Below are 24,441 nucleotides of genomic sequence, written 5' to 3' on the forward strand. Positions count from 1 at the left end.
CAGTGTCCTGCTCAGCAGGATCTACCTGGTGAGCGCTGGCTGCGGCTGACCTCTTGGTGTGATGCTGCACCAAGCTCTGGCAGATAAGGGAGAATACGTGCTGACTGTGCTGCAAAAGCTGGATGTCAATAGTGTGTTTGGATTCTTAATTTTTAAAATAATTTTATCTACAAAGTGATTCCATTTGCTCATCGAAGGAAAACCAACCAACCACAGACCCCAGTAAGCTGGAAAAAGTATCTGGTGGGCTTGCAGCCCTTCACAGCAAGGATGGCTTTCTCTTCCAGCCTTGCAGTACAGTTCCTGTACCCTGCAAATCTGACATTTCCTGGGCTCAGAAACTGTTCTTACACCAGTGTTCAGAAACTGGAAAAGTCTCTGGGGAGGTGACCTGTACTGTGAGAGCCTGATTCCCCTGAGACTCTCTTCCTCACAGTCAGCAGGAGAGGCAGGGGGTTCATGCACTTACACTTTTTCTCTGGGTGCCCACAAACAAGACCTCTGTACTCACAGAGATCACTGATATTGTGCGTCAGAGTTAAATCTGAGCCAAAGGAAAAAGCTCTGGTTACCAGGGGCTGAAGCAGATGTTCGTGAAAGACCCAAACAATGAGAAGTCTAGGAGCACAGGTCATACAAGCACTTGTTAAGGTAGCTTTATCACCTATGCAGTGATTAATCTCTGCATTGAAAACAAAATAAACCAGCCAAACAAAAACAAAGTTTAAAAAAAAAAAAAAAAAGCCTACTTTAAGTCCAGAAGTTCCAGCTGGAGAATGTTTACTAGACCTTCAGGCTCGTGCAGAACATTTTTGAATCAGGAGCTCCAGAAAATTAAGCAATTTATATGAAATAAGGTGTATATTAAACTACCTATACACTCTGTTCAGAAACATTAGTCATGGGGAACTCCTAATTTCTCTAGTTTTGCAAATCTTATGCATCAGGAACTGAGTTTATGTAGAGGTTTTTTGTCCTTCCCTTTTTCCGTGCCACAGCCTTTGTTGTTTCTCCATCACTGTCTCTCTCATAGATACTTACTTGCTTTCTGTTCCCCTTACATCCTCATGTCACACTGCTACTTTTTGTCTGCTACAGCACAGGGAAGAAAGCTGAAAAAGGCAGTATTTTCTCTCTTTGGTGACTGATATGTTATTTTACTTTTTACTTGGAGACTGAGGGTTGCATTCATAATATTTATTCCCCAGTCAGTATTTTAACATAGCATTGAACCATAGAATATCCCGAGTTGGAAGGGACCCGTAAGGATCATTGAATCCAACTCCTGGCACTACACAGGTCTACCCAAAAACTCAGACCATGTGAATAAGAGCACAGTCCAAACACTTCTTAAGCTCTGACAGCCTTGGTGCTGTGATTACATCCCTGGGGAGCCTGTTCCAGTGCGTGACCACCCTCTCGGTGAAGAACCTGTGTTGACATGGGAGGGATGGGTGAAATTGCACCAGAAACAGCACTAATTGCTGCTTTTAGAGACCAGCACTGGATTTTCATGAAACCAAGGCTCCCTAATGCTTGTGTCAGTATGGTTTATAAACATGTTTAACAAGAGGGGTAAATACAGTCCTGAGGAAAAGCTCTGGCATCTGTTGCTCTGATCCTTGAACACACCTTGGTAAAAATAAAAAATTAAAAAAAAAAAAAAAAAAGGCTTGCACAGCTCAGCCCTTTGCAAGTTTGCGGCTTAAAACAAATGACCACGTGTTTTAACTTCTGTTTTGGCATAACTTCACAGTATTGATTCTGTTTGTCAGCATGCTCACACCGCCCGTATTTATTTAACAACTGTGGTAGCAGTTTCACAGAGCAGTCAGGCTTCATGAAAAGCTCCCTGACTGTGGTGTTCCTTTTCTTAATAAGCCTAATCTGACCTTTATATCTAGGATTTAGATTAGGAAAGAAATGCATGTGAGAGTCAGTGCCAAAGGCAGATAACGGTTGGGTACTTCTCATTTCTGCGTTTGCTGTGTGTGTGTTTTGCTTTCTATCAGCTCATTTTCTGCTGCAGCTTTAACATGTCTAAAATGTCCTGGGCAAGAAAGTGTGGCCCCCACAGGGACTGGATGCTTGACACTGCTCAGGATAACTCCGAGTAGCAGTGACCAGGTCTGGCCACCAGAACGTGCCCTGAAATGAGTACTGAAAGGTTGAGCTGTTTCTGGGGTCATTTACAGAAAAAAAATAAATGGAGGGTGAGGGGATGGGGAGGAGACTTGCCAGGATGTAGAAAGGATGGGCCCAAAAGCCTGGTAGAAATGTTGGTGCATCTTCTAAAGCATATTACTTTTCTTCCAGTTTGGTGGCCACATCCCTGCATGCCCAAGAACTTGCCATGCATGTGGATCACCTTTCCCGCGGGCAGAAGGTTGGTTAGTTTTCTTGGTTTCATTATTATTTTCTTTCTTTCTCTCTCTCTGTTTTCCTCATGTTCGTGGAAATTCTTGCTGTGTGTGACTTTCCTTGCTGGGCACCCTGGGGCAGGCGATGGCAGGCTGGGAAAGGCTGCCCCACGGGCACGGCACCTTCCCTGCTTCCTCCAGCTCTGGCAGCCTGCGTCGCCTCCTCACCCTGGTTGTGTCCAGGGGAGGGGATCCCCCTCACTCGGCAGAGGAGCACGTGTGGTTTTGGCAAGAGGCTGGATCCTGCGTGGCCATCCACAGGCAGGCCAGCCCAGCCTGTGGTGTATGGTGGTAATGTTGGACAGACAGACTGTCTGGGTGACCCTGCCGAGAGCTGGTTTTGCTGGGGACAGAGCCACCTGAGGATGGAAAGCTTCTGAGAAGTAAATGCTGGGCATACAGAAAGCAAAGCTGTGCGCAGTAAGCTCTCTGGAAAGGGTAATTGCTAATGCAGAAGTTTCTGAGGTTAGATATTCCCATGGGTCCTGGACCCCCAATTCTTTCCTCTGTGACAGTGATATAAGGCATATAGGCAGCTTCTTGCTGTGGCAGGACAGTCATGGGGAAGTAATAGTGATCTGATTTACCATAAAATTGTAGGTGAAAGAAGAATCTCTTCCTTCCTGCCCCAAGATCACTCCTGATCTTGAGCAGCTCTCCTGGCCAGGCTGCCCTGCCTGTGATGGCTGCTGAGCAGTCACCCGTTGGTGCCTCTGTGCTGTGAAACCAGATAAGGTTGTACAGTCCCCTTCCTTCCGCCCCCTAGGGCTATTCTCAGAAGAAATTGTTAAATAATATTTGTAACAGGCAGAAGTGTAAACATGTTAACTTAAGCAAGTCCTGAAATAGCTTTGGCAAGGTGGAGGAGCTGTGCAACCCACATGGAGTGTGCGTGCTGGTGCCCAGCCCTCCTGAAACGTGCTGTCTCCATGGTGGAGCTGTGATACAGAGCCTCTCTGATGGGAAAGGCTGGTCCTTCAGTTCTTGGTTGGTGCGACATGACTTTGGTGGAAATGTGGTGTTTCTGAGCTCATTTTTATGCATTAATACACGGCAAGGGTTAAACCATGTGACTTTGGGGCCTGCTACCCACAAGGGCAAAAGACCTACAAACTTGCTGTTGCAATTTTTGAGTTTGATAAAAGTTGTGCATGAAATATCTGTGCCAAACTTCCACCCAACATGAAGCAGGGGGCCTGGATTGAAAGCTGAGGGCCAGAGAGGCAACAGCATGAAGGTTTTCCTCCATCCTGGTAGGAAAACGTCACCAGACAGAAGCTGCATGAGAGTTTTGATGTCGGTAAAGCTACCAACAAATCACTGCCAGCATTTCTGAGATACAGGGCTGCAGCTGCTGCAGCCTCTTAGCACCTTCACCGAAGGCAAGGAGTACCTGGGCTCAGACGCTGTCTCCAGCCCCTGCGTGCGCTCACTGCCCCGGACAGCTCATCCCTTCGGAGTAACCCAGAGCTGTTTCTGGGCCCTCATTCAGGACTTGTAGGAATGCTCCCATCTCAGGCTAACAATTGTGAGCCACCCTGATTTTCACTTCCCCAGAAGTGACCTCTTTCTTTCTTAGACAAAAGCGTCTTTGAAGCATGTCACAGCTTTTCGGCGACAGCTTTCACACTTTCCCCCCCCACACCTGACATTCAACTGAACTCTCATTTTTCAGTCAGCTGTCCCGACGCTGTGCTTGGCAGCGGGGTTCAGTTTAAGTGTAACAGTAACGGAAAGCCCCCGGCAAGAAAACTGCTGTGAGACATTACTGAAGCTCTGTGAGCAACAGCACGAATGCTGGAGGGATTTTTGGACGTGCTCCCACGCTGTGTCTGTGTCCCAGCCTGTGCCCTGCAGCAGCTCCGTGCATGCTTTCAGGTCACTCTTTTTTTTTTTTTGGTAACCAATCCCTTCAGTGCTTCTGAAGGGGATGAAACTGGCTATATTCAGCTCTGTCATGGGTTTGTAGAATCGGAATTAATGTCATGTAGGAGATGCCAGTGCAAGACGTTGGCGTCTGCCTGTGACTGGAGGGACGCCACGGGCGGCCTCCCGAGGGCAGGATGTGGTCGTGCGTGGCACAGGCTGCTGGCCTCGCACCAGTGCTCCCACTGCTTGGAAAGCACAGGGGTGCTGGTGTCCAGACTTGGCACCAGAGAAATCTGTCAAGTCCGTAGGGCAGAGCACATCTTGTGCTGAGGAGGTAAAGTTGTGCATATTCGAAAGCTTGGTGGGGGTGGTGAAATCGCCAGGTTTGTACAGAGAGGTCAAGGCAAGCCAAGCAAGGCCTGCCCCACTGTTATGGTTATGGTCTACCTTTGGGTGGGGTGGGGCTGGCTGCTTTCCAGGTGGTGGTGGAGGAAACAGTGTCTTGCCAGCAAGTGCTCACATCCCCCTCATCTCCTGAAGGTTGCTGAGTTCATCAGAAACATCAGGAGATAGCAGATTGCTGCTGCTTCCTCACTGCTTAATACATCCCTTAGTCCTTCTGTGTTGGAGAGCTCGGCCAGGTGCTTATGGATGCAGAGGACAGTTCTACTAAGGCAGCCAAAAAGCTCCAGGTAGGGAGGAGTAAAAACAAACAAACAAAACCACAACAACGCAACCACAAGAAGGTGAGCAAACAGAACAGCACAATCCAGCATTCTGTCTGGGGACCTGGAGTGGGTTTCTCCATCGTGCATGTGGTGTCTGTGCCAGGTATCGCAGCCCCAGCACAACCAATTACTGCCCTTGTATAGCCCCTGCTCAAATAGTGAACGGAGGTTTGGTTCCTATTTTGGAAGGACAGTATCTTTTTTGATACTGAGACCTGCTTTCCCTCCTGTTTGCCCTCACTAACCAGCTGCTCCCAGGCAGTCATTAGAAGTGGCAGGGGTCCTAACCAGATCTGCTGTGGTGGTGAAGACCATTCCTGTGCTCCTTGCTCAGCATCATCCTGCACCAGCACAACCCACCCGTCTCTTCCACCGCCCTCCGAGACTTCCTCCCTCTCCAGCCCCCAGAGAGCACCTGAGGGCTTGCTGCCACACAGGGGCTTTGATGTGGGGTTTCTGTGGTTAGGAAGTTTGGCCATCTTTGACCAAACGTTGACGGTATGCCTTTCTGTGCGAGTGGCTGCTAGATAAGGGGTGTTATTTGGAGCAAGATGGGTTAGCAGAATCTGCTCGGAAATGTTTTTTTTTTTTGTAGGCAGCTTTGTGTCTCCTCCACCCATGTAATTAGTGGTTACTGGAGGAGAAGTATTTTTTTTTTTTTCTTGCTGCATCTAAAATAGCTGTTTGGTTTGTACAGTGCTTTCACCTCATGTTGGTGGGATGGAAGGTGCAGAAAAAGACACGCTGGCAATCAGGTAATCTTTCAAATCACTGATCTCTCTGCACACAAATCCCACACAGGGTGTGTGGAAATCTTAAAGATGTGTTTAGTTTTGCTTGGAAACAGTCCATCAAATTAAAGAGGTATTCTGTGCATGTGTTGCCCATCAGCACACAGGTCCAGCCGAGGCAAAGACTGAGCCCTGCTGCACCAGTCTCAGCAATGTGGAATCAGTGCCAGGGCCGTGCTGCACCTTGGGCTGGTGCAGAAGATACCCATCTGTGCGTGCACAGTGCTGTTTGTTGCTGCTTTGATCTTTGTAAAGAAAAGCTGGGGGTAGAAGGGGTGAGAAAGCAGCCTCCTTAAAAGGTCTATTTTGTGATCAGAACCTCATATAAACCCCCACCCTTCTGTGCTGTGAGCAAAGGCTGGACCTTGCTCACAGATTTTCGTGGTGACAGAGCAGATTTCCCCATTTCTGCCTGAATGAGAAGCCTGCATCCACCCCCCCCCCAAGAAGCTGCCAAGGCTTTGATCTCATCCTGTATGGGCTTTGCTGGGCAGCAATGCAGCCACTGCCCAGGTGAATGGATGGCTCTGCTCAGTGGTTGTCTGCAAAAGGGCCTCTCCTTGAGCAGTTTCCTCCTTTTGGCATGTGCCTCGAGTAGGAGATGTGGAAGCTGTGCAGGGTGTGGGGCTGTGAAGCTGCTGCGGTGGCAGCAGGGCTCAGCCCACTGCCCACAGGCAGCTGGGAGCCCAGCCCATGCTCAGGAGATGTGGGTGGAGGTGTGCACCTGGTTTCTACATCCTATCTTGGGACATCTGTGTGCTGCCTGAGCATCATTATGGGGGGCTGCTTAGCCATTTTACCTACTCAGCTCTTTCCAGGTTATGGGGTGGCCTGCCTCTGAAGATCCCAGTCTCCGTAGCAGCTCGTACTCCTTGCCCTTTGCTTGGACAGCAGAGGCAATGAGCTCCCTCCCTGGGGACCACCCAGATCCTATAACCACTAGATCCCCACTGTTTCCATTTAACTCATGAAGAGATGGTGCTCTGTGCCGGTAACACAATTTTATTTACATTGGATACTTTGGAAAAACATGCTGCTACTTTCTCTAGACAATTAATTGCATTATAATGTTGAATAGACTCCGTTTACAGTGTCCTCGTTCCCACCCAGCCACCCCAGCTCTTTGGATAGTAGTTTTAATGTCATTTGACTCAAATGCACTCAGTGTGAAGCTTTTCCCCCAGTACAAGTAATTGCAGTTTCTTCTGACCTCTTCTTGTAATTGATGACCATTTTGTAGCTGTTGTATGGTCTGAATTATGCTGTAAACTTGACAAAAGCAGGCTACATGTGCCTCTGCTACTGTGATTTTGCTTTTATGACTAAGACAAGACACCTGTTACATAAACACATCCACCTTTTTCTGCAGTTGTTTCACTTTGAGTTCGTTTTGTTTTTTGATACTTGAAAAAATCTGTTTCTTTGTCATAACTGCATAAAAGCTGGCCCTAGACAGGGGGATGGACAGATGAAACTTTTACCATTGTCTGTACTTGTTCGGGGGTTTGGGGAAAAATTTGAGTTTTTGCAGTAGAATTCTACCATTTTACTCAAATTTGCATATGACAGAGAATTGTAGTGGTAATCTGGATTGTTGCATCATGATATGGGCTGCTGTGGTTGTCTGAATCAGGGCTGACTTTCATTTATCTGAATCTTTCCCATTAGCAGGAAGTTCCTCCATCACACTCACATAAAAAAAAAAAAAAAGTTTCAACACTTTCAGTGTTAATATTGAGCCTTTTATTGAGTACCAGTTGCATATGGAGACACCAAAAATGTGTGCCGCATGCATTTAATTCTAATATGTGGGAAGATGAATTTCAGCATCTTCAGTGGATTCAGATTTGGACTTCACTAGCTTGGGAGATGCTTCCTTAAATTCCTTGTTTACAAAGTAGTAACAAATAGCATCGAGGCAGCAGTTTGTATTTGCAAGGACCGAGGCAAGGTGAACAAAGTTGTTAACCCTCTGTATGGCAGGGCAGCTGGAGCTGATGGAGTCCATTATAAAGCGAAGGAGATGTCCAAGGTAAAGAGGCAAAAAGCATATGGTGAACACTGCCATGTTTGCAGTCACAATGTAGGCAGCCTTCCTGATGAGCTTTTTCTCGTGACAGTTTTCATTCTTCTTTTTCAAGAGTTCTGCAATGACTTGTACGGAGCAATAAATCACAATGATCAGTGGTATGAAAAACCCTCCAATGATAACACACAGACCAGTTACTGAGGGCTTAACAGAGGATTTTTCGAAACAAAGTTCATCTTGCTCTCGATTCTCTATCATTTTAATAAGGGACATCACAGAGATGATGACTATCCAAAGAAATCCACATGCAAAAGATGCCTGCACTGGTGACCTCAGCACTTTGGCTTTCAAAGGATACTTGATGGCAAGGTACCGGTCGGCTGCCACGACAGTGATGATACTGGTGCTCATTAAGCGGTTTATGAAATAGCCACTTTCCAGAATCATACACCATCTACCTGCCTTCATGTGTTGGAAATTGGATAATGTTTTAAAAGGCAAAGTGAAGAGCAGCAAGCAGTCGGCCACAGCCAAGTTGACCATGTATACTTTGGTTTCTGTCCATTTTTTGAGCTTGCAGCAGAACACCCAGAGTGCCAACACGTTCAGAAAAATGCCCAAAATCAAAACTGGAATGTAAACACCCAGCTGGACAAGCGGGAAGTTTTCATAGACCGTGATACTGCAGCTGTTCTGGTTCATTGTGGTGATATTCAGAGGCACAGTTCCTGGAAAAGTGGATTAAACCTCTTAGATGCTAGACTCTTGACTAACTTGGTGATTAATTTGGGGAGCATTTCATGAGCCTCAGAACTTTACCGCAGTGAAAACTAGACTGTGGAGATGCTGCTGCGGAGCACAATTGTCTGCAGGTACCCAGTGGGATAAAGAAGGAGAGGGACCTCGGCCACGGAGGAGAGAAAAGCAGACTCACTGCATCCTGTGCAGGACAAACTGGTTGCAGAGGGCAACGCTGGAAAATGCTTGTGCCTCTGTTTTTGCCAGGCTCAGAACAGCCAGAAAAGGGGGATCCTGCAGCTGGGAGTTCTGTGGGCTGTTACAGCCTGTTTTTAATGAGAAGGGTATGCTTAAACCCAGGTCTCATCCCTTCCCTTATCGTGGTGCTCATGAGAAGCCAGCTGGCATCCTCACCACTCAAAATGCTGTGGGAGAGATGCTGCAAAGGGTCAACTGTCCTCTCCTTCAGTCCTGAGCTGTCATCACTTCTTATTAGTGGTAAGAGCAATTATTAGTACATCTCTTATTACTTCAGCTGCCACTGCATCCTTTATTCAGCGGTAACATTTAGTAGTCTGCAGGAAGAAGCAGAGTACCATGGGCTGCATGCTGCCTTCTAAGGACTCTGCAAATCGGTCTTAATCTCATGTTAGAGCAATCTGCCAAATTCTAAGGGGGGGAAAAAAAAAGACACAGCAAGAGTTGTGATCAGCAGCCATGCGAAATAAAGTAGTGAGCTGTACATATCTGGTCTGCTGGGTGTTTTCTTCACCCAGCGTGTAAGGGCTGTTGACCCGCCTGCTGCGGAGGAGTTAATGCAAGAGTATAATCTAGGTGTGACCCTTCACGGTCAGAAAAAATATGGGAGTTCTGTGATGTCTGTGGAGTTTCCTGCAAAGGAAACCTGGATCCATGTGTGCAGATTCTTGGGGCTCAAAAATATTCTGGGTTAAAAATCTCCAGGGCAGTGCCGCAGCATCTACAAGAGCTGCATCTCTTGACCAGCTTTCAAAATCAATGCTGCCGAGTGATATTGCTGTGAGACCTCCTCTTCAGAGGGGAGGGAATGGGCTGTAGCTGATACCTGCAGCAGCCCTGTGTTCTGAATGCAAGGAATGAGTTTTGAGCAAAGGCTAAGACTGCCCTTAAGCATCCAATGCACATCTACTGTGGCCAATATCAAAAGGAGCCTTTGAAAATACAGTCTCCAGCCCTCTTTCCGTTTCTCTGCCACCATTTAGGTGTCCCACCATGGATAGGGGTAGGCAATGCCTTTTGCAACGCTCGAATAACCGTGTCAGCAAATAGCCAGGAGGAATTACCTGCTTGCTCGCTGTCCTCGGAGAGGTTGGCTGCTCCTCGACCCATTGCAGGGTGGCCTGCAGGTGCGATGATCCCTTGCAGCGCTGCTCCTGGCATGGGACCAGCAAGGTGCTCTGCGATGACCACTCGCTGGTGGCTGTGGCAGCAGCAAGGCTGGTGGAGGAAGCACCCCCGCCCGTCTTCAACGCATTTCCCCAGGGCTGAGCTTCCTCTGTTGCCACTGCCATGGCTTGTACCACCCCCTGTTGATTGAGGAGCCTGCCTGCCATGTGGCACCACAGCAGTTCTTCTGGTGATGGAGTGGCTTTGGGTTCTTCTTGGGTTCATTCAGCACCCAACGCCTCACTGGGCGATGCCCATCGGCCTTCCTCACCCACTTGGAGGGGAAATATCCTGGAGGATCCCTGAGGTCCTCTCTCTGCCATCGGGACTGCCACACGCCATCCCTGTGCTGAGCCCCGGGACAGAGCAGCCTCGGCTGGCCCCTGGTCCCATTCTCAGAGCTGTTGGAGAGGTGAGGGCTGTGGTTTGCAGACAGTTTTTCATAACTCAGTTTCAGTCTGAATCACGGTAAGTCTCATCTCCCATAGTCCTCCTCAGCCAGCAATTCTGAGAGAACGTGGCACCGTGACCTTGTGACCTGCCGAATTTGTGTCTGCTCTGGGGTGCAGATGCCTGCTGGCCAGGGGCTCCTTGGTGGCCATCCTATTGCAACCCCACCTGCAAGGAAAGCTCATCTGAGCTCTTGTTCAGCAAGCTCAAAGGCCCTGCTCTTGCTACCAGCTGTCTTGGGCAAACGCTTCCAGCTTTCTGGTTCTAAGATCTTAGGATCTGCTTCCAGGTCTAAGAGCAGCTTCCGGGGGTATTTGTGCACTGTCAGTCTGCACGTTACAACTCAACCTTTGAGATTAACTCCTTGCCGATGTACAGGCAGCATAGGACTTGGCTAAATACCTCTCCTAAGGTTTCCAGGCTTCTCTTGCCTTTCTTGTGGCTGCCCTTTGGAGAATGCTTATAGGTAGTTGCTGACCTATTAGTACACCCAGCTCTTTGATCCCTAACCACCATCATCTCCATGTCATGACCCTTGTTAGTGCTGTCGTTTTCAAAGTGATCCAGTTCCTGAGTTTTGATAGTTTCAGCAATCTACAGAAACCACTTATTTTTTTTGGACAGCGTTTGAGGATGATGCACACTCCTCTGGTCCATGGCAAGGCAATCACTACCAGTATTAACCACAGGCAGTCAAAATCAACCCTGGAGGCCACTCAGTTGGTAGCATCCCTCCAGCACCACGCTTCCCATTCACAGCTCAGTGCTGCAGTCACCCTACACCAGGCGAGGGCAGCTACTTCTGTCGTCAGCCCTGAGAGGCTTCAAGGCAGGGACTGTCAGCAGGCACAAAGCAGGTGGCTGTGACATGCTGGTTCACCAGGATATGGCAGAGCAACTCAGCATCAGCTACAGGTAGGCAAAGCTACGACAAAGTGCAATCTGCAGAGACCTCGCATGGCTCCTGGAGGTTCCTGAACACCACCGGGTCAGGATCCCTGCAGTTTTCTGGCTGCCCATCAGCTGCTCCATGGCACACGTGGCTGCTCCCAGAGCCCTTCCTGCGTCCCCCTGCAGGTGTTACCACTTCTACCACAACCCAATGTGCTCGCCTGGCATTTTCTCCTGCCTCCGCAGCTCTCAGCCTGCATCAGCCCCGCGAGCTGCTACTACATGGCACGGCACCGATGACGCTCGTGCTGTTTTCTCACTTCCTCTCTGGCAGCTCTCCAGCAGTGAGGTCTGGGCGCTTACGGCATCACTGAGTAGCAGTGCCAGGATGAAATGCATTGCAGCGCACACGGTGCTCCCCAGGGATGTTTACTGACACCAGCCTACCAGGGTCTTGGTGTCCTCTGCCTCCCACTGCTGGCACGTGGTGACGGGACAGGGCCTCAGGAGAGGTGAGGGAGGTACTGGTGTGCCCTCCTCATGGGCAGAGAGACACAGGGCACTGCCTCACCCTGTCCCGCAGAGCCTCATCTGGTGTGTTTTCTTCCCTCGTTTTCTCACAGGAAGATGCAGTGTTGCAACAGCAGATCTTGACCACGATGAAACTATGGGTCTGGGAGCAGAGCACATGGGTCCTATTTTTAGCATGGAAAGCCTGTGAAATAGCAGCATTAGGTTAACAGCATCGGCCCCACGGTGTGACTGACCCTGGCTGTTGAGCCTGTTTCCCCTTTCCTCTTTCTTAGAGCCACACAGGAACTGAGCCGTGGCAGATAGTGTGCTCGGGGGGCTCTGTGCTGTGGCCCCTCCTGCAGCATCAGCACCCAAGGGCTCAGCCTGTGCATCTCTGTGCAGATGCTACGGGGAGGGCACAGCAGATCTGGTGCTTCCTGGCTGACTTGGTGCTTGCAGGGGTCCCTTGGAGGCTGCTTGCATTTTTTGAAGGTTTAAATGTAAGCAGAAGGCAGTAGCTTTTGGCCTGAAATAGCAAAGTCTGTGTATCTTGGTTCATGCACCTGCAGAGGATACAAGAATTTGCAGAATCGCAGAATGTTAGGGATTGGAAGGGACCGTGACAGATCATCTAGTCCAGTCCCCCTGCTGGAGCAGGAACACCCAGATCAGGTCACACAGGAACGCGTCCATGTGGGTTTTGAATGTCTCCGCAGAAGGACACCACAGCCCCCTGGGCAGCCTGTTCCAGTGCTCTGTCACCTCACCGTGAAGAAGTTTCATCTCACATTTAAGCAGAACCTCCTGTGTTCCAGCTTGCACCCATTGTCCTGTCATTGGATGTCACCAAGAAGAGCCTGGTTCCGTCCTCCTGACACCCACCCTTCACATATTTATAAACATTTATAAAGCCACCCCTCAGTCTCCTCTTCTCCAAGCTAAAGAGACCCAGCTCCCTCAGCCTTTCCTCGTAAGGGAGATGCCCCACTCCCTTCATCATCCTTGTGGCTGTGTGCTGGCTCTCTCAAGCAGTTCCCTGTCCGTGAGCTGAGGGGCCCACAACTGGATGCAATATTCCGGATGCAGTCTCACCAGGGCACAGTAGAGGGGGAGGAGAACCTCTCTCAACCTACCAACCATAACCACCCCCTTATGATACACTCCAGGATGCCATCGGCTTTCTTGGCCACAAGGGCACAGTGCTGGCTCACGGTCACCCTGCTGTCCACCAGGTCCCTTTCCCCTTCGCTGCTCTCCGGCCAGGCAGTCCCCAGCTTGTACTGGTGTCTGGGGTTGTTCTTGCCCAGATGCAGGACTCTACATTTGTCCTTGTTATATATCATTACATGTCTCCCTGCCCAACTCTCCAACCTGTCGAGATCCTGCTGGATGGCAGCACAACCTTCTGGCCTGTCACCCACTCCTCCCAGTTTCGTGTCATCAGCAAACTTGCTGACTGCACACTCTGTTCCCTCCTCCAATTCATTGATGAATATAATATATTGAACAATACTGGTCCCAGTACTGACCCTTGAGGGTCTCCACTAGATACAGGCCTCCAACTTGACTCTGTCCCACTGACCACAACCCTCTGGCTCCTTCCCTTCAGCCAGTTTACAGTCTGCCTCACTACCTGATCGACCAGACCACACTTCCTCAGTTTAGCTGCGAGGATGCTGTGGGAGACGGTGTCAAAGGCTTTACTGAAATCAGGATAGGCCACGTCCACTGCTTTTCCATCATCTATCCACCTGGTTCTGTCTTCATAAAAGGTTATCAGGCTGGTCAAGCACGACTTCCCCTTAGTGAAGCCATGTTGACTGCCCCTAATGACCTTTTTATCCTTGATACACCTAGAGACAGCACCAAGGATAAGTTGTTCCATCACCTTACCAGGGACGAAGGTGAGGCTGACTGGTCTATAGTTACCTGGGTCCTCCTTCTTGCCCTTTTTGGAGACTGGAGTGACATTTGCTTTCCTCCAGTCCTCAGACACCTCTCCCATTCCCCACAGCTTACCAAAGATGATGGAGAGCAGCCTAGCAATTACTTCCACCAGCTCCCTCAGCACCCACAGGTGTGTCCCATCAGAACTCATGGATTTATGGATGTCCTGCTTGCTTAACCAGTCCTTAACCCAGTCCTCATCCACTGAGGTAAATTCCTCCTTTATTCCAAGTTCCTCCAGGGCCTCAAGGGTACGGGGCTCCTCAGGAGAGCCTCCAGCAGTATACACAGAAACAAAGCGCTGTTTCTGCGCTGTTTCTGCACTGGTGCGGCCTCACCTCGAGTACTGTGTGCAGTTCTGGGCACCACAGTATAAAAAGGACATGAAACTGTTGGAAAGTGTCCAGAGGAGGGCTACGAAGATGGTGAAAGGCCTTGAGGGGAAGACGTACGAGGAACGGCTGAGGTCACTGGGCCTGTTCAGCCTGGAGAAGAGGAGGCTGAGGGGAGACCTCATCACAGTCTACAACTTCCTCGTAAGGGGGTGTCGAGAGGCAGGAGACCTTTTCTCCATTAACACTAGTGACAGGACCCGCAGGAACGAGGTTAAGCTGAGGCAGGGGAAATTTAGGCTGGACGTCAGGAGGGGGTTCTTCACAGAGAGGGTGGTTGCACACTGGAACAGGCTCCCCAGGGAAGTGGTCACTGCACCGAGCCTGTCTGAATTTAAGAAGAGATTGGACTGTGCACTTAGGCACATGGTCTGAACTTTTGGGTAGACCTGTGCGGTGTCAAGAGTTGGACTTGATGATCCTTAAGGGTCCCTTCCAACTCAGGATATTCTATGATTCTATGATTCTATGAAAGAAGGCATTCAGTAACTCCGCCTTCTCTTCTGTCACCAGGGCACCCACCTTGTTCATCAGTGGGCCTACATTGCCTCTAGTGTTAGTTTTATCGGCAGTGTATTTAAAGAAGCCCTTTCTGTTGTCCTTGACCCCTCTCGCAAGGTTTAATTCTAGGGAGGCCTTAGCTTTCCTAGTTTCCTCCCTACATCCTCTGACAATGGTGTTACATTCCTCCCAAGTGGCCAGCATGATCTGTAGACTCTCCTCTTCGACTTGAGTTTGCCCAGCAGATTCCTGTTTAATCGTGCAGGTCTTCTGGTTCTCTTTCTTCACTTCCTATGTGTTGGGATGCTCTAATCTTGAGCTTGGAAAAAGCAGTCCTTGAATACTAACCAACTATCCAGGGCCCCTTTACCTTCAAATACCTTGTCCCATGGATGTTTAAGGAGGGTTGATTATGGAAAAAAAAAAAAAAAAAAAGCCTTGCAGGTACTGTAACCTGTAAAACCTCAGGATCCTGAGTGAGCGGGACTCAGGTGCAGTGCACAGGTGTCAGAGTTAGTGGCTACGAATAGGAGGGTCTGGGTGAATTGAGAGCCATCAGTTGTGCAGACAGGAGGTGAGGACAGTCCTGGATGGACCTGTACACAGCAGGATCAGAGCCAGCCCAGATTTCCCAGCTGCATGCACCTATTCTTCCCTCAGCACTGCCTCCAGCTGGATCCACCAGGCCCTTCACTTCCAGCTTTGGCCCCTTTCCTAGGCAGTGCTGGTGTGGTAACTTTTTAGGAATGAGACAGTAATGCAGGAATGCATGTGGACCCCTGTGTTTTTCAAAGAGATTTTAAAATTTGTTTAAAGGCTGTGTGGTCTTGCTGGGTCCAACTCACTTACAAAAGCAACATGTGAAACTATGATAACAAGTAGAAAATCCACAACTGAAGCCAGGAGACCTTTCCCTGTGAGGCAAAGGGCTCTTGCTGACTTTAACAGACATCACTTACACAGTAAGAGCAGTTTGCACACTTTTTCCACTACTTCTATTTTGTTTTTCTTCTAGCGAAAGAATATTTACTGTTTCTAAGCCTTGGAGCACTTTAGATTTTACAAAAAGTTCAGAAAAGCACTTGGCACTGGTGAGCTTGGACCTCGAGAACTATGTTCAGTTCTGGGCCCCTCATGACAAGAAGGAGCTCCCGGAACATGTTCAGAGAGGAGCAGTGAAGCTGTTGAAGGGACTAGAAGACAAGACATAGAAGGAGTGACTGGGGGAACTTGGGTTGTTTAGGCTGGTGAAGAGGAGGCTGAAGGGAGACCTCATCACATTCTGTAACTACCTCAAAGGAAGTTGCAGCGAGGTGTGCTCTTTCAGGCCACCAGGCTCTTTCTCAGGTGACAGGTGATGGTATGTGAGGAAAACGGCCTCAAGTTGTACCAGGAGAGGTTTAGATTGGGTGTAAGGAAAATTTCTTCATGGAAATGGTGGTTAAGCATTGGAACGGGCTGTCCAGGGAGATGCTGTCCCTGGAGGTATATAAGAGACACTTGGATGTGGCACTTACCGATATGGTTTAATGGTGGACTTGGTAGTGTAACACAATGGTTGGACTTGATGGTCCTAATGGTCTTTTCCCTGTTCACTGTGTAAATTATCCTATGATTCTATGCTCCCCTCTAACCAGACAGGACACTCATTAAAGATTTGACCCTGTTGAAATATAGCAGAAAGCCTTCACCAGGGCTTATGGAAGTCATTTAAGTGATGTGAGGTCTTCACAGCTTTATACTTGATACACACATGCTATGTTGTGCTCCTAAGGGTCTGTTATGTGGCCCACAATACTTTGCAGTAATAGCTTTATTTACATCCACAATTATTTTTGTCTTACAAATGTCGAGGTGTTGCTGTAAGCTAATAAACGTGTTACATGGCGGGAATAGGAGAATGGTGTCATGCCACTACCTGACTCCTGTGGTTTACCCCATGCACAGTGATAGTTGCATCCTGGTCATAGCTGTAGGCATTGACATTTTATAGCTAGGTGGGAAACTACCACTGCACAGGTTACTTCTTTGATGTGAGTGACACAGACATACTAGGCTTGACATTGTATTACAGTGGTTTTACCTTTTTTTTTTTTTTTTTTTTCTTTTTCCTCAATGACCAAAAGTTACAGTAGTAGAAGTGGTTTCTTTCATTGCTGTAAAGGTGCTAAGTTTCTTATGTTTAGCTGCATGACATGTACAAATAAGCACGTGGCCAAAACAATGGCCTTATCAGCTGTTCTCCATACCATGTGGAGCTCCCTCTTGACTAGGAGACCCCTTTTTGCAGGTATGCCTATACCTAGGATTGCAAATACTGTAGGTAGCCCCATTCCCTCAAAACTTCAGCAGCACTGTGGCTCTTGACATCTATAGTGCACTAAACCTTTTTTTATAACATCACTTCCTCAGTGGGTTGCTGTAACTCTTGGCTTTGATTCACCTTAGACCTCTTCAATATAAAAGTGGGGAGCAGAGAGGAAAATTCCTGAAATTCCTTGGCTGCAAAGTAATAGCAAAATGCATCCAAGCAGCAGTTGATATTAGCTAAGCATGAAAAAATCTGAATAGAGATTCTAATTTTTGAGAGCGGAGTACAAGCTTTAGCAACCTCTGCTATGAACCGCAGGAGCAGTGTGATGTAGATAGGTGAAAAACATATGGTGAACACACACAGATTCACAGAAACAATGTGGAGCGCTTTCTGGATTAACTTTGTCTCATGAAAGCTGCTGGCCATCTTCTTTTTGAGACATTTGATGACTTTTACTGAACAAAAAATTATAATCGTTAGAGGAATAAAAAATCCAAAGGAAATGGAGACTAATGTTAAATACTTAGGTTCAGTAGAAAGTCTCTGAATGCAATAATTTTCTTTACTTTGAAATTTTTGCTGGTAGTAGGAATAAATCATCTGTATTATCCAAAGACACCCACAGACAGAAGCTGATTTCCGTGGGGATCGAAGAGTTTTTGCTTTTAGAGGGAATATGATTGCAATGTATCGATCGATTGCAATCAGCATGATGATGTAGATGCTCATAGGCCTGTTTGTAAAATATATCATCTGTACAGCAAAACACAACTCGTCTATGGGATGTTTGTTGTTGGTAAAATATATCATGAAAGGCAGGGCAAAGAGCAGGAAACAATCTGTGACCATGAGGTTGAGCATGTACACCCTGGTCTCAGTCCAGCTCTTGAGTTTGCAGCAGAAGACCCAGAAGGCGACTGTGTTCAGCACAAACCCAAAGGAGAGGACTGGGATGTAGATGATCAGCTGAAAGAGCAAAATACCGTTCTGCAGCACGCTGTTGATATCAGTGCAGTTCTCCATGGCAGGCTGTCCCTGCAAGAGAATGGTGCAGGTGAGAGACCGAGCTCAGGGACGGATCCCCTGGGACGGGTCCTGCTGCAGTGCCCTCGCTCATGGCCCTGCGGCTCCTCGCCCCCCTGCACCACGCGCGGGGGCTGTTGGCAGGACGAGGTGCCACACAGCACTCCCCAGAGCTCTGCATATACAGCACAGGGGTGTCTGGGGAGGGCGCACAGGCAGACCCGCAGGGCTGACGAGCTCAGTGGCTCGCCGGCACGCCATGTCCCTCGGCCACCAAAGCAGCACTGTTCTCTGCCAGCTGACCCGAAACTGCAGAGTCAAACCCCTCCTGCAGCTGCTGCGGGGTGGCAGCCTCCCTCTGACCTCAGGCCTGGCTTGCCCTCCCTCCAGCCTTCTTTCAGGGTTTTGGCAACAGCAGAGAGTCTCCAAAACAGGCTGACAATTTCATAGTCCCTATTGGAGAGATACTGTCTCTCTTGCATTAAGGCAGCTCACAGCAGAGCTGGGCAGCATTCCTCTTTCGCTTTCCAAGACCCTTGCCTTGCTGTCAAAGCCACCCCATGGGCTCAGTGGGTCTTGTCAGGCCCATGGACCCACACAGGACTCAAGCCCCTCTGGCTGTGGTGTAGCCCTGGTGGCTTTGCTCCTGGGGGTGGCCCCCAGCACCCACCTGCTCCTCCTGGGGGCAGCAGGGAGGAATGGCCCCTCACGGGCACTGCCAGCTGGTCTCAAAAGACAGAAGGGAAAATGAGCACACCTGTCTGATCTCAACCTTTGAAATAGGAAGCCAAAATGCTACCAGAGCAAAAGACACGAATCCAAGACTTTAGCCTATCTCCTGGTATTCCTTTAAATAGTGCAGGGCAGCTGCTAGCAGCAAAGATACCGTGGAGGATGAATCAGACTCAGTATGCAGCTTGCAAGAAAGAGTATACAGTGAGGCAGAGAAAGAAAACACACAGATTCCTGTCATCTCTTGTAAATACATTGCCTTATAAGTCAGCGCTTTCTGAGTCTTAATATCTAAACTGCAGAGCAAGCGTATGACTGCATGAACTAAGTGAAATGTTTTTAGTACCTGTGACTGGGAGCCAGATCCAGCAATGTCAGAAGAAAGTTCAGCACCTGCCTGAGCACCAGAGCTGGTGTAGCATTACAGAAATACCAGGACATTGCAATTTTCAGGGTGGAATTAATGAAAGGACTACCATGCAACCAGTGTCCTGTTTTTCCTGAGCTGCCAGCTTCCCAGGTCCTACCACATCCCCTCCAGCTGTTCCCTGCCAGCCTACTGCGACCACCCTGCTTTGGCAAAGCCACTCTCTGCATGCACAGAGCTGCCCCAAGTAGCAGCTGAGCCCCTCAAATCCCTCACGAGCCTGCTGAGCCTGCAATGATCTCCCAGGTCTCCTGCTTTGGCATGCCTGGAGTAGTGTCCCTATGCTTGCAGCAGGTGCACAGTGAGAGGCACTGGTACAAGCCCACAGCAAGGGATGGAAACCTCCCCGAATAGCACATGTGGGTGCCAAACAGCAAAGCACAACATCTGTGAAGGCAGGAGGAAGCCAAGGCAACTGCGTGCCAATGTATGATATCAAGGACAGCGCTGGGTAGCGCTTCATTCCCGAGCTGAGGAAACAGAGCACACTGCCACACACCTGTGCAGGAAGAATGAAAAGTTACCTGCTTCTTGTGGGGCTGCCTGCTGGGTTTGGTCCTTGGGAAGGTCGCAGTGGCAGAGGAGATCTGCCGAGGCTGTGGGTGCAGGATGATGCTCTGTGCAGGGCACGGCCACCCAGGAGGCTGCTGACAACAGCTCAGAAGAGCTGAAGCACAGCAATGAACTCTTGTTCTCCAAAAGTGCTTAATTTATTACCTCCTCTTTGGGACAGTCAAATCTCTGGTGCCCTCTGTTGTTCCTCTCGCATCTGCTCAATGCTTCACCATTGGTTTCTGCACCCAGCCTACGTGCCCTCCGTCCCACCCTCCCACCCCACCCAAACAAGCAATTAAAATTTAATATTTTCAGTTGTGGGAAAACAAATCCTTTCTAAAATCAAACCCGTAATGGTTGCAAATTGCCCTTCTGGCAGCAAAAGGACCCCCCGGGAGCCCAGCATCCCGTGCAGCCTCTAGTGCGGCCATGGAGCGAGCCCTGGGCAGGTGGCACGGGGGGCAGCAGCTTTTCGGGGGGGGGAGGCACGTTGGTTCCTGCACCCCCGTGGTGGTGGGCCGAGGGTGAGGGTCCAAGCGTGCTTCTCTTTGGTTTCTTTGCATGATGGGGGGCAGGTGTGACAGGCCTCTGCCCTCTAAATGCTGCTTATTGGTGTCATGGGAAAGCCCTGCCAGTAGTGACAGTCTCCACCAAGACTCGGACAAGAGAGAGGAAAGTGAACTGTAGGTGTGAGGAACGTGTCACGACCTTTGGAAGCTTGTTTAACAACATCCTCGGGGTATTTTTACAGTCTTTGTGATGACTTCATGGGCCTTTAGCATCCGTCAGTCCTGCAGGGGAGGTCTGACTCTCAAATCCAGTCACCTACACCGCCGCGTGTGCCTAGCTCTCATAAGGCACTGCCTGGGCAGCCCGTGGCAGCAGGGTTAGAGATTTAAGTATTTAGAGAGAAAAAAGCCCAGTCCTAAGCAGCATTTAAGCAACATGCTGGGGATCATCCCCCTCCCTGTCCTCCCCACTGACTTTTCTATGCTGCCGACTCATAGGACAACCACATTTCACCCACAGGAACTTCAGAGGTGGCAGCGTGGGTAGGCTGCAGAAACCTGGACACAGCTGGGACCCCCCTTGCTGCTGCCAGGGACCTGGGGACCAGCCTGGTACCACAACACAGACCCAGGGAAAAGCGGTGCCTGGGTGGTGAGGGTCCAGGCAGGGCTCAAAGGGCCCCTTTCTCCCCAGAGGTGGGGAGCAGCATCCCCCCAGGGACAGCCACTGTAGGGCTGGGGCTCAGGAGGGGAGCCAGCAGGAGAACCCCAGTCTGAGATCTGTGCTCTGTGCCTTTATGGCAGTGGCCATGGCTTGTTTTCATCCTTAAAGTGCTGCTGCACATCTGTCTGACCGGCCAGCTTGGAGGGGGTGAGCAGTCAGCGGAGTCTGGGCTGTTTTGTAGGTGCATGCACTTAGGCATACAGTGATACCACCTGAATGCCCTCACCCCAATGTGGTAAAAATAAATTGGCCTATTCTAATAAGGTAAACAATCTGAAATGCACAGTGGGGTAAAGCACTATGCATTATATTGTGCCGGCAATAAGGTTAAGTTGTCTTTAGCTGCAAAATGAAATAAAATAGGGTGACACACTTGGTCACCTGTCTCCCTGTAAGAGTAACAGATAGGTGCTAGAAGGAAGCCGTGTTACCAAACAGCTGTCACATACTTGCTTTTACACCTCTGTATGAAACAACTTATTTGTTTAATAGCCACGTAGAATTAAAAATTACAAATAACTTGGTAATGATAGACATAACAAAGCTGTCCCTGGAACGAAAGGGCAATGCTTATCCCAGTAACACTGAAGCTGTACGTTCTCTTGGCATTGCATTTTTTTTGGTGGTGGTGGTGGTTTGGTTTGTATTCTTCTTCCTTTCCTTTAGCAAGTATTTATCTGCAAGGATTGGGTTTGATTTGTTTTGTCAGTGCTGGATTTAGGCAGCAGAATGGCTTCTTGGAATTCCTTGGTCACGAAGTAGTAGCAGACGCTGTCCAGGCAGCAGTTGGACGTGGCAATGCACCTCGTCAGGGCAAAGAAGTCCATCATGACCTGCCTCAGGAAACAGCTAGTTCCAACATACTCCATTATGAACCTGAAAAGTACCCCAAGGTAGGCTGGCAGAAAACATATTAGAAACACAATCAGATTTGTATAAATAATGTAAAGAGCTTTCTGGATTAATTTCTCTTCCATTGAATTTGTCTTCAGCTGTCTCTTAAGCTTCCTGATGATTTCTATGGAACAAAAGGTCAAGGTTGCTAATGGAAGAGAGAAAACGAAGAAAGTGGAAAGCAGGGTCTGAGCAATGGGTATGGTGGCATCTTTCTGAAAACAGAAAGTAGCATGTCTCTTTTGAAATCTTAAGGTTGCACCGATGATAACAGAGACCCACAGAAGCCCACAGAGAAGGGCAGCTTTTGATGGAGACCTGCAGGTCCTAGCTTTCAGGGGGTACTTTATGGCAATGTATCGATCAATGGAGATAAATGAAACGACATAGATGCTCACTACCATGTTGATAAAATACATTGCCTCTATAAACTGGCAGAGTTCATCTCGGACTGACTTATTCCAGATCAAATAAGCCATGAAAGGCAAGATGCAGATGATGAAGCAGTCAGCAAAAATTAAATTGATTGTGTACACCCTGGTTTCCGTCCACTTCTTTATTTTGCAGAAGAACATCCACAGAGCAAGGGCATTAAATATTGATCCAAAAGAGAAAATGATGATATACAGAGCAAATTCAGTGAGGCGGACGTGGCGATTCACTTCTACATCTGTTACACTGCAGTTGTTGGACTCATTCATTGTCCTGGTGTGTGGATGGCATGTGATGTTATGAGACCTGAAATGGGGAAAAAATGGTTAAGACTTTTCTCCTACCTCTTGACAGATGCATGGCTTCTATAAACAAAAGGTATTTATTTAAATATTTACACTGTTATGAATGTGAATTTGAGTCTACATACACAGCTGTCTCAGACAGCCTGTAACTGGGATGCATCCTTGCGTCAGGCTCTGTTTATGCTTACTCAGTTTATGAGTAAATATCTCAGGATGCACTTCCAATAGGACATGGCAGGCAGCCCCTATTAAATAGTGGACTCTCAAGTAGGAGAGGGGAATAGCACTCAGACTAGAACCCATGGATAGCAGGGGCATGCTGTGACAATGTGAGCACTAATTCTTTAAGCCAGTCTGTGCAGATGAGGCAAAAAGACTCAACTTGGTTTTGAGCTAGGCAGGGACTGCAGCAACCAGTGCTAAAGTCTAGCATAATCCATGAGCAACACCTCTTCTAACAGGTCTGCTGGCTTTGGAGGCAAGGGGTAGACTTGGTGGGCACCATCATGTTCTGGCCCTTATTGGGCAGGTTTCTGTGCCTTTGGGTTGCCTTGCAAACCTGGTGCTCCTGCTCCAAGCTGAGGAAAACAGAGCTGAATCTGAGTCCTTCATCCCAGAGGCATGCTCAAAACCCTACAGGCATGAGTGAGACACGCTGCTCTCCACCTCCTTGGCAAGGAGGGAAAGATTAACATAATTTTAGGCCCATTCATTCCAGGAGAGAGTACGAGTCTATAGATATAAAGCAGAAAGACTTACCCAAAAGAGGAAGCACTGGTGCAGAACAAGGAGCTGCAAATAAGGGCTTTATAGATGGTTCCTTCTCAAGGTAAGCATCCAGGCTGCCTTGTGAAACTTATAAGCAGTAGGTCCTGAGCCTCTGTCACACCAGCTACTAGATGCTTCACAAGAGCATTGGTTGTGTGAAGAGTATCAGGGGCTGATAAAAATCAGTTTTTATCACGCTCCATCCTGTTCAGAGTAGCTCTGTGCAATGTGCACCTATTCTCTGAATTGGTGATTCTGGGCATGTCACTGAATTTCTGCTTGCATCTTGATGTACACTGGAAAGAACGCAACTTTTTGATTTCAAGTATTTCCCACTCTAATGGGAGAGTGGAGGGGTGAGGAATCTGGTGGAATCCTGCAGCTCTCAGAGAAGCAGGGGGACACCACGATGAAGACACCTGGTTAAGCAGTTAGTTGCCTGTGCAAGCCATGCAGACCTTGTGGTCAGATGGTAAGGACACTGCCTCCAAGGTCAGGCTTCAGCTCTGCTGTATCTGATTGACTCACAAATAACACAGATGCTGGGGGGTCAGACAAGTGTGATGGACACCAGCAGACATTAATGTGACTCCTGCAGAGAGCTCTCAGCTAATTGCTGCATGCTGAGGTCTGGGTGTCCCAACACACCTCGCTGCTTGCAGCCTGCGCCCTGGGAGCAAACTGCTAGGTGTCACCCAAGGAAAACCTCTCTGAACCACATCAAGTAGCAGCAGGGAAACACCTTCATCCAAGGATAAACTGCCACGCCCCTAAGCTCACTACCTGCACGAGCAGTAAGTGGCTTTGCTGGTGTGGCTGATGCCCAGGTTGCTTTGCACTGACCCTGGTGCTGCCACACCACTAGCAGCAGCTGAAGTATGATGTAGGCAAACTGTGCTGGTGTGCTCTGCAGTGTGAAAGGGCTCTGGCAGACATCGGCTTTGGTGCTCAAGGTGTGGCCCAATTGCAGTTCCCAGCATCTGCTATCTGCCCTGCAGCTCAGGGCTTGCAAGTGCTCCCTGCCAGGAGGAACTCGAAGGCTGGCGGGGAAGAGGGAGGAAACA

The 24,441-nt window shown here is 48.8% G+C and overlaps 3 protein-coding genes and 1 long non-coding RNA gene across 22 annotated transcripts in view; 1 reads left to right on the forward strand and 3 right to left on the reverse strand.

Moving 5' to 3' along the window:
* LOC311441553 overlaps positions 1–24,441 on the forward strand; it is a 76,935-nt gene that overhangs the window by 43,959 nt on the left and 8,535 nt on the right. For 9 of the 13 annotated variants that reach the window (XR_014696032.1, XR_014696033.1, XR_014696034.1 and 6 more), the window contains one exon: positions 2,317–2,386. This is a non-coding gene — a long non-coding RNA (uncharacterized lncRNA). Of the gene's footprint in view, positions 1–2,316; positions 2,387–3,020; positions 4,299–4,829; positions 4,982–5,714; positions 5,773–21,687; positions 21,872–21,970; positions 22,072–24,441 lie in introns of all 13 variants that reach the window. The other 4 variants (XR_014696035.1, XR_014696038.1, XR_014696036.1 and 1 more) reach the window with 4 other exon arrangements.
* LOC311441546 (G-protein coupled receptor 35-like) lies at positions 7,529–14,093 on the reverse strand. Its single transcript, XM_084529800.1, has 2 exons — positions 9,898–14,093; positions 7,529–8,565 (listed from the first exon to the last, which is right to left on the reverse strand). Exons 1-2 carry the CDS (start codon positions 10,223–10,225, stop codon positions 7,610–7,612), a joined length of 1,284 nt encoding a protein of 427 aa, XP_084385926.1. The 5' UTR covers positions 10,226–14,093; the 3' UTR covers positions 7,529–7,609.
* On the reverse strand, positions 16,202–20,093 carry GPR35 (G protein-coupled receptor 35). The gene is made up of 2 exons (XM_084529810.1): positions 19,715–20,093; positions 16,202–18,043 (listed from the first exon to the last, which is right to left on the reverse strand). The coding sequence occupies exon 2, from the start codon at positions 18,029–18,031 to the stop codon at positions 17,087–17,089; it is 945 nt and encodes a 314-aa protein (XP_084385936.1). The 5' UTR covers positions 18,032–18,043; positions 19,715–20,093; the 3' UTR covers positions 16,202–17,086.
* Positions 21,445–24,441, reverse strand: part of LOC311441547 (G-protein coupled receptor 35-like) — a 41,315-nt gene continuing 38,318 nt past the window's right edge. For all 7 annotated transcript variants that reach the window (XM_084529807.1, XM_084529805.1, XM_084529801.1 and 4 more), the window contains one exon: positions 21,445–22,610. In XM_084529807.1, coding sequence (XP_084385933.1) covers positions 21,641–22,610 — 970 coding nt within the window. In that variant the 3' untranslated portion in view covers positions 21,445–21,640. The remainder of the gene's footprint in view (positions 22,611–24,441) is intronic.

The sequence above is a fragment of the Aythya ferina genome (genome assembly GCF_964211825.1).
Source record: "Aythya ferina genome assembly, chromosome: 9".
NCBI classification, from domain to species: Eukaryota; Metazoa; Chordata; class Aves; order Anseriformes; family Anatidae; genus Aythya; species Aythya ferina.